At 37.1% G+C, this 9,513-nt stretch overlaps 1 protein-coding gene and 1 long non-coding RNA gene across 3 annotated transcripts; both read left to right on the forward strand.

Annotated features, from left to right (window-relative positions):
* Positions 1-1,358: 1,358 nt before the first annotated feature.
* On the forward strand, positions 1,359-3,270 carry LOC131241017 (uncharacterized). Its single transcript, XR_009168928.1, has 3 exons — positions 1,359-1,894; positions 2,058-2,195; positions 3,208-3,270. It is a non-coding gene; the product is annotated as an uncharacterized LOC131241017 (long non-coding RNA).
* Positions 3,271-3,571: 301 nt separating this feature from the next.
* LOC131241016 (putative glucose-6-phosphate 1-epimerase) lies at positions 3,572-5,622 on the forward strand. Of its 2 annotated transcripts, none has more exons than XM_058239629.1 (5): positions 3,572-3,683; positions 3,930-3,986; positions 4,066-4,229; positions 4,715-4,849; positions 5,497-5,622. In XM_058239629.1, the coding sequence occupies exons 1-5, from the start codon at positions 3,606-3,608 to the stop codon at positions 5,597-5,599; spliced, it is 537 nt and encodes a 178-aa protein (XP_058095612.1). In that variant the 5' UTR covers positions 3,572-3,605; the 3' UTR covers positions 5,600-5,622. The 2 variants fall into 2 exon arrangements, with proteins under 2 accessions (XP_058095612.1, XP_058095613.1); XM_058239630.1 differs by having other exon boundaries at positions 4,077-4,229; positions 5,497-5,620.
* The last annotated feature ends 3,891 nt before the right edge of the window (positions 5,623-9,513 follow it).

Genomic DNA, 9,513 nt, shown 5'->3' on the forward strand with positions numbered 1-9,513 from the left:
TTTAATTTCCTACCATTTTTTCAATGGAAATGTATTGAAATTGATAAAAGCGACTTGGTGAATATTGGAAAAATTGGTCCAGCTCCCCATGAATCAAACTTTGATCATCTGATAGGGTATAGATATAGATTAAATGCTAGCTGTCCCATATCTTTGATATATGTTTGGTTCACCTAGTTTGCGACCAACCTGATTATTGGACCTAGGCATAAGTTCTGGGTTAGGTTTGCTATGCTCACATGTGGGTGGAGCCTTGCACAACAACTTGCAGCCACATGTGTCAATATAGCATAACTTGCAAGAACAAAGATTTCCATTAAGTAGGCCATGTTGTTCAGAACACACTTAAATTGCTCCATTTGGCACTTTTGTTCAGTTATGTTCATCCCCCAAGATAAAGGAAGGCTGGAATGAGTAATAGAAGTTTCTTTACAGAGGCTTTAAATTGCTTAGGGTTTTATATCTAAATGATTTGATAGTAGAAAAGCTACCAAGTGAGGCTGGTGATGTTGATGTCTGCCAAACACTAGCAACAAAAGGCCACTAGTAGCTTCATTTCCGTGAAATATGACCAGCTTCTCCATTTAGTTCTGCACTGATTAATTTGAGAATGTCCATTATCTATAAAATGGCAAAAGCCTACATTCAATACTTCAAACATGAACACATGCATCGGTAACTAATGGCCTGCTTTGCATGGAAAGTATCCAAACAAATTTGCATTTGCCAAAATTCCCTAGCAATATGTTGCCCAAGAGTATATGTCACCAAACACATGGAGGAAGCCTTTCATGTGTTTGAAAGTATGCCCCACAAGGATTTCATCTCATGGAATTCCATGATTAATGGGTAAGCAATCATGGAATTCCATGATTTGTTGATTGTTGTGGATGGAGTGGGATTCAACAGTTTTTTGGCAACATTGTATTCTTTGCCGCCAGTTTGGCACTTTGTGAATAAAATTTTGTTTCTCAAAAAACAAAAAAATAAAATAAAAAAATAAAAAAAATGAAAGAAGAAGAAGAAAAGAAATAAAGAACATGTTAGTTCATACATACATATTCAGAAATATCACCAACAAACTCCATATATCTTATGGTTATCATTATGTACTGAAACCAGGATGCTTTTTTAATTGGTGGCTATTTGTTAGTTTGTAACTTACATTTTCTTTTTAATAAGATTCTATTAATTATGAGAAAAAGTACTTTTAATCATATCTCGTAAGATGTTGCATCATAGTTTTTTGCAAATGTTTTTGCATATCTCAGTTCCTTTCAATTTCAGTTTATGAATTCATGAATGTAGATCACATCTCTTTATGGTGGGCCTTTGGAATTCCTTTCAAAAAGTACTATATTTGCTGATGGTTAAATGATTGAAGATCATTGTGAATGAATGAATATAATTTAAAATCATGTAAGTTTTTTGATATGATAACGTTTAGTGTGATTAGGTGAACTGTGAATATTAGGAGCAAGCAAGGAGGTTGTTGTAAAAATTGGGATCTCTTCTCAATTAGTTGTAAGTAATATAATGAAGCAACTAGTTTGAAGCCTGTGACGTCTTTAAATGTGAAAGGTTATCTTCTAAGATATGAAACCTGTTAAACGTCATATCTTCTCAATTTTATTTTTCTCTTTCTGTTGTGATTAGCTTTGGCTGTGGCATCTCCTTTTTCCATATATGAAGACTTCTTTGGGGGTAAAAAGAAAAAAAGTTCGACAAAGCTAAGTCCTTCGATGGATCTGAAGAACTGAGCATAGCCGAGAAACAGGAAGATGATAAAGGAACTCTTTCAACCCATGAGAAAGAGCTTCAAAAGATCCGCTCTAAAATTGAGCAGATGGAGAAAGAGAACTTGGAAACTAAGGCCTGGACTATGTAGGGAGAGGTAATGATTGATTGTCAATATTCTTATATCCATCAGCTAGCCTATCTACTGATTCTACCCTGTTGTATTTGTATTTGCATTTGGTTCACAATCCTTTGAATCAAATTCACATGATTGGTCATTGATTTGTTAAATCATTATTCTGCTGGGTTGCTGGTGATAGGTAACCGCCAGTAAAAGGCCAAAGAACAGTGCACTTAAGGTTGATCTGGATTTTGAGCACAATGTAAGACCACCTCCTGTGATCACAGAAGAGGTTACAGCATCCCTTGAAGAATTAATTACAAAAAGGATTATTGAGGTATCTTCATCTCTTACTTGCTATTATATGAAATACTTCACTCCCAATAGATATTCTTCCTTTCTTGATCAATGATGCATTCAAAAGCTGTTATATTTGCATTGAACCAATGGCCATCAACAAAAATAGGCATTTTGTTTAATTCATCCGCTTCCCGAATTGAGTTCACTTGTCATTTTGAGCTAGTTTGATGGAATTTCCCCACTGTTTAATGTTGGTGTCTGTACTTAGCAAGCAAAAGCACATCTGAAAAGGCAAGTCAGAGCCTTTAAATAATAATGGCATATGCACATCTTCACTCTTTCCAAACTGGGCCTATAACTTTGTTCCGTATATGTAATTTTATACAAGGTGATGGTGACATCAAAGCATTTAACAAGCAATGTGCATGAATATGATGCTGTGTGAATCAGTAAATAATATTAGGGAATCGCGTGATGCTCGAGTGCACGTGTACTAACATAGCAAGGAGGTTGGTGCAAGATCCAACTGGGTTCACTTTCGTCGACACATATCAATTGGATATTGCCATTTGTGTTCTTCTATACAAAATCTTATGGTTTCTATATTATTGCATGACTGCATAAATAGTCCATACAGTTGGTATATATAGAAGTTAGCATAGCTTGACATTCTTAGTTTTCATATCTGTCTATTCTTTTTTCTTGCAAGTTGAGACAAACTTGGTAATGTATTGGTATGTATTGGCTATGGAGTTGTATGTTTTGATTCTTGGGGACAGAATTGTGGAATTTAGTCTTTTCTTATCAATCAGTTTGGGAAGATTATTTTAAATCAGTCCAGAAATATCTACTAAAGTTTATTTTAAATCAATCATTCCATCCTTTCTTTTCATCCTGATTTTTCTGCTCATTCTACTGCCCAATACTATTTTCAGATTAAGGATCGACGAACTTCTGACATCTTTCATTAAATATATCTAAAAGTTGTTTTTTCTTTCCTGGGCCTGGAGGTTAGCTAGCAATTACAAATTATGGAATGGGTGTTTCAGGGGCATTTTGGTGATGTTCAGAGGGCACCTAGTTTGCCGTCTAAAGCACCAAAAGAACTCAAAAGAGCTGGTATGTGTTATTTTTTAGAGATAGCAACTCACAGAAGTGCTCTTAAAAAGTCCTCATGAAATGGGTTGTTGCAAGTTTGCGTTTATGTGGAATGTTGGACTAAGAACTCCCATTCTGAATCTTTCTTAATATCTGCAGGATGAGAACAAGAGCCAGAAGGGGCTGCTTCATTTTTTGCCTAATAGATTTTTGTCTGTTTTCTTTCTGTTTTGTTAGAGAGATTGTCAGTGAAGAACGAGTGATGTTCCAATACATTCTATGCAACTCGCTGATTGTCACGGGTTCCAAATTTTCTGTCTCAGAAGTTTTTCACGCAAAAGCTGAGTCAATGGAAGGTAGGCTCATGGATTGCATAATTCTCCAACTGAATTTTGGCAGCATTTCAGGATTTCGGCATTATGCTCAGGTGATTAGGCTAGCACTTGATATATTAACAGGGGCGTTCCTATTTTTAGGAAGCAATCTTCTGTTCATGTTATTGAAATTTAGGCCTGTTTGGGTGCTGCTTGAAAATAACTTTGAACTCATTTAAGTTAATGGTGATAATGTTTCAGAACATGAAATTCATTAGTTGCAGAGCTATGTGACAAACTTCATGTACTAGAGAAATCATCCTAGCTTTTGCTGAAATATTGTCTTTTATCTACTGCAGGCTATATTTAAGCCACCAAAAGCAATGCGAGGAGGAATCCCCATTTGTTTCTCGCAGGTTCATGCATGCTCATATCTTTTCCTGTGGTATCTAATTCCAATTTCCTGACTAACATCATGTTTTGATGCTCTTGAAGTTTGGAAACAGTGGATCACTGGAGCAACATGGGTTTGCAAGGAACAAGATTTGGACCATTGATGATGATCCTCCACCTCTTCATCCTGCTGAGTACATTGGCAAATCTGCTATAGACTTGCTACTGAAACCATCTGAAGAGGATCTGAAGTGCTGGCCCCACTGGTATGGACCCAGTACCTATAGACAGTTGGGCTGTTGTTGTTATTGTCTTTAGAACATTTGGGTAGTATTGGACTTGCAATAATTGAAACTTGATCGGGTCATTGGAATTTGGAACTCTTTTGTAGGGCATGTTTGCATGCGGGCAGCACTAATCAAATCAGATGAGTTTAGCCTGATGTATTTTGTTTTCTATGGGGAGACGAAATGAAATGAATTGATACAGTTGACCCTTTTAAGGTGTTTCCCCTTTAATGGGGCTGTTTTGCATTAACCTTGTTCGATTAAAATCTTTTTTCTATTAAAAAAATAAAAAAAATCTTGGGAATTGCCGCCCTTCCAACTGGCCCTTAAATAGTTCAGATGAAAAATGATGAAACTTTGTATCTTCTTTTCTTCTCTTTTTCGTGTTAAATTTTCTCTTTTATTTATTTATTTATTTTGTATGCGATGTCTTGCTAATGAAAAAATTTACTGTGGCGTTTCAGTTTTGAGTTCCGTCTTAGAGTGGCTCTTGCGTTGAATGGAGATCTCACCATGATATCGCGGATTAGGAACCTTGACAACAAGCCATTTAGTTTCTCCTTTGCTTTCCACACATATTTCTCTATTTCTGTCATCAGGTACGGAAAAATCTCTATTGGATTAGAATCGACATCCCTGTATTGGATAGGACCATAGAACTCATCTTCATTTAATCCACTGATTGAATTATCATTTGATATTTGTCTTGTTGTTCAAACTAAGTGTTCAAATTCAGAATTGAATTTTTTATATGAAACTACTTAAGCTCACATGTAGTCCTCCACCCACACCTCTACATGTGACCACACATGCCGACCTTGCAAGCGCATGCAAAAATCAAGCAGTGTCTCAAGTGGGCCCCACCTTTTAGATGACCTGGCCTAAAATCCAATCGGTGTGATTCTTGGTCATGGCTTGCTCCCTATGTTACTATTGAATGAATGGTCCGGATTGATGATTGGGCACCTCACATGTCACATTGGGGACATTTAGCAAAATCCACACAACTAGTTGGCATGTGGGACCCACCATGGTGTTTGTATGGCATTTTGCCCATCCAACTATCAGGTGGGGCACACCATAGAACTGTGCGTGAACACACACAACCCTTAAGTCCAACCGGTTGGACAAGTTATACTCCACCCAGCTGATAACTTCTAACCAGTTAAGAGCATGTGAAATCCAGCCCCTCAAGTTATATGATGCCTTTTGAAACTCATTGCATATACAATGTCCTTTTAAGCAGGAATTTCAATGGGAGCTGTTGCTGGAATCTTTGTTGCAGCGGTTGCCATTATACTATTTCTAGTTTTGTCTATACATTAGTGCGTCAAGAAGAAAGAAACTGAAGAAGGCATCATTGCTTCGACCACCTTTCGAAGATAACTCTATTCACCATGGATAAGGTAAATCTCTTGGTTAGGCATTAATCTCTACATTTTCCTTTTAGGAAGGCTCCAAGTTTCCACCGAGGCCACGGCAATCAGAGAGTGATTCATGTTAGGAAAGATGAATAAGGTGGTTTGTCGCTCCCAAGGTATTCAATAACGGTAATGGCCAGCATAATAGGTGGTTGTTGAACTGTTTTATGGGCTATAATGGTCGATTTTCATTACCTATTTCATCATTTGCTGATATAATTTTGACTATTTACTATATATTTAGTTCAATTTCTTATCAAGGCTGAGCATCCGAACACATTAATATTTGGTCCAGCTTCATATTTAGCCCAATCTTTTGAATCTTTTGAATGTGATTCTTATTAAACAATCATGTGAATTCCTTTTGGAATGACTATCAGGCGTAAGATTCAAAAAAAAACAAAAGTAAAGATATTTTAGCGACGGACCAAATCCGTCGCTAATTTCTAAAAAAAGTTGAAATCAACGACGAATTTTGTCCGTCGCTAATATTTTAAATGAATAATTCAGGTGGTTTTTTAGAATTTCAGCAACGGATTTTTAATTTTTTACGACGGATCTTATCCTTCTATAAGATCCGTCGGTAATCTACGACGGACGTTTTCCGTCGCAGATTCAACGACGGATTTTATCCGTCGGGAAAAAACGACCAGTAAACAGCGACGAACGAAATCCGTCGTTTATTTGATTTTACGACGGATTTGGTCCGTCACAAATCGACGATTTTAGCATAGGTACACGGAACATAATTGATGTAAATGTCACACCTATCAAGAATAGGGTTGTTTGTTCAGATTCATCAATAACTAGTTCCTTCTTAATGTGGGTAGATCAAGTTTAGTTGCTTCCCCATTAGCGTGTCTATCTTGTAACTTCAAGACAGTGACGTAATGGGAAAAAGAAAAAGAAAATAATGTTCTAATCAACAATTTCCAAGTTCAATAATAGGCAATCAACGTCAACTAGAAGATTAATCGAATAAAAAGTGGACAAAGAAGAATAATTGCTTCTTTTGAAAGAAGCAAAGCCATCAAAATAAAAATTACATTAATTTGAAGCAATGGCTCGTAAAGAAGTGTAGGGATCATCTCTTGGTCTATTTTGAATCTAATATACATTGTGTGTCGATAGATTCCTGGTGGACAAATTCTGATATGACTACTCACATTTATAATTCCATGTAAGATATGATGCGGATTCGACAACCAAGTGATGCAGAGTGATCAACTTACATGAGCAACAACGTTAAAGTGAACGTATAAGCAATTGGACTCTATAAACTTGTTAGAGTTAAGTTATATATTAAATTTGATAAATACATTTTACGTGTCTTCTATAAAGCGTAATTTACTATCCGTTTCTTATTTAGACAAATCTAGTTATTCGTTTAAATTCGACAATAAAAGATTTAGTATTTACTATGATTCGAATATTATTGGCATTGACCTATAGTTAATAGCCTATACCAACTGGACTTGAATGCCTTACACATTATATATGTAGATTATGAAAATAAGATAAAAGCTAAGAGGAAAATGAATTGTGAAAATTCACCCAAGTTATCGCATAGGCGATTATACCCATGTCTGTGGAGCTCATCAGCATTAAGTAGATGATAGCAGATTCATTCACTAAATGGCTCTTTATCCCATTATTTCATAAGCATGTGAGTTTTATGGGAGTTATTGATTCTACAGATGTATTCAGTTAGTGGGAGTTTATTTTGATTTATTATGTATAAACATTTATAGAGAACTCCTTTATACAAATTTGTGATTCTATTTATTGATTTTGTTTCCGCTTCTCATTAGGTATGAGCAATTTTGGTTTGACTAAGTGAAATTTACTCCTTGTCTAATTGGAGACAAATAAAACTGCAGGACCTCTTGAAGATACTTACATCTGATCGCACTACACGTTTGATCTTCATACCACACTTTTATGTCATTGATCTATGTCATTAAGGTTAGTAGTATTTGTGACCGTAATTCATTTCACTTCGTAAAGATTAAATATTGTGCTGACTACACGATCCAATTCTACTAGTCTTGATGGATCAAATCGTAGAAGCATTGCTTGTATTATCCGACAAATACATTGGTTAACCATTTAGATGTTTTCTTTTAAAATGATAAATATATTTTGTAAAAATATTTTTTTAAAATAAATATTGGACATTGATCAATGTAGCCCTTGTAACGCCCTAAAAATCGGGGGTCGAGTATAAGTCCAACTCCCGAGTTCCAACGCATCACTTATGCAACATAGAAAATGATGATTAATGTTGTCCATATTTGTGTATTAAACATGAGTGGGATCATACCAAAACAACAGATCATACTCTAGAGACAGTTAAATTACACAAGCGGAAGACTGTAAGAGATGAATATAAAACATATAAGTCGTGGTACATCTCCAGAGTATAAACACCTCCCAGGTGAAATATTATAAATACTGGTTTAAGTTACAAAATATCAAAAATGTGAGAGTTCTCCACAAGTGTAACCCTGGAACCCCGTCGATCAGAACGACCTATATGAACCCGCCTAAATACTGCATATATGAGAAAGCGTCCTCATCGTCTGCGAAATCCGCCTCAGCCCCATCAGTCGGGTCTCCATCTACAACTAAGACAGAGTCTGATTGGTATTTAAAACATCGTCCCGTAACGTGGGAGTGAATGATCAACTCAGTAGAACAATAAAGCAAAGGTTAACATGTTTTCAATTCAGTCAAGCAGTAATGATAAAACAATACAATCAAACATCCCTAGGTACTCTGATTAATGCAAGAATGGTATGTATAAATGATGCATGCCCTCGCCCGCACTCCCTCTGTGATCTTCATCTAATGGTCGCGCATGTCAGTCACTTCCTCAGTGCTCTGCCCAACGCCAAACGGCACATGCAGTGCAGTGCATGATCGTGATTACCAAGTTCTCATTAGTCCTTTTCATACAGTAGGATTGGGAAGCTAAGGTACCTCCCTTATATCAATTCCTAAACGATGATCCATTCTAAGGTTGTCAATCCTAGTAAATCTCATACGATGTTACGGTTCTAGGTCACTGCAAAGGGCTCGTCACCTTATCAGTGCAGGCTTAGTTTGTACTTTTCTTGCTACGGAAAGGCTCGTCGCCTCTACGCGGTCTTAGCGTACGCTCGAGGTCACTACAAAGGGCTCATCACCTTATCAGTGTAGGCCGACAGCTCAAATATAGTGTCTCATATCACCGTATTTGGCTCACGAGACTGTGTTGCTCACTGGACACTACGGGGAGGCTCGTCACCCCAGCGTAGGCCGACAGCTCGACCACAGTGTCCCATACCACCATGCCCGGCTCATGAGTCTTGGTGGATCAAGGTACCAAGGTTAAAGGGGTTTTCACTGGTGAGTTTGGTACTTTAGATTTAAGCAGTTGCGTCCATACATAGTAAACATACATCGGGTCAATCGGGTTACTTAACGAGCTCGACCGGTACGAGCGCATATCGAATTGACCGACATGAAGTGCGCAAGCACTCTGTGTGGCCTAACCATTGTCGACAACTGAAGTACGGCTCGGACTCATCGAACATGTCCTGTGGGACGAAAACAACCTCAGCCACCAAATTAGGGCCTATTACCGATCGCCTGGACTATATCGTAGTCTCAAACATATCCAATTCCAACAAGTATTCGTATGAAATAGTCAAAGCAGTAACAAACACATAATTCCAATCCTATAACCATTTGAGCATGTTATGAAGTACAACATACACATGATTTCACACATGCGCATTTCATAAGTAAAACAGACAATGTAATATAAGTTGCATGGAGGAAATCATACACATAGTCAA

Source organism: Magnolia sinica, chromosome 3 (genome assembly GCF_029962835.1).
Source record: "Magnolia sinica isolate HGM2019 chromosome 3, MsV1, whole genome shotgun sequence".
NCBI lineage: Eukaryota > Viridiplantae > Streptophyta > Magnoliopsida > Magnoliales > Magnoliaceae > Magnolia > Magnolia sinica.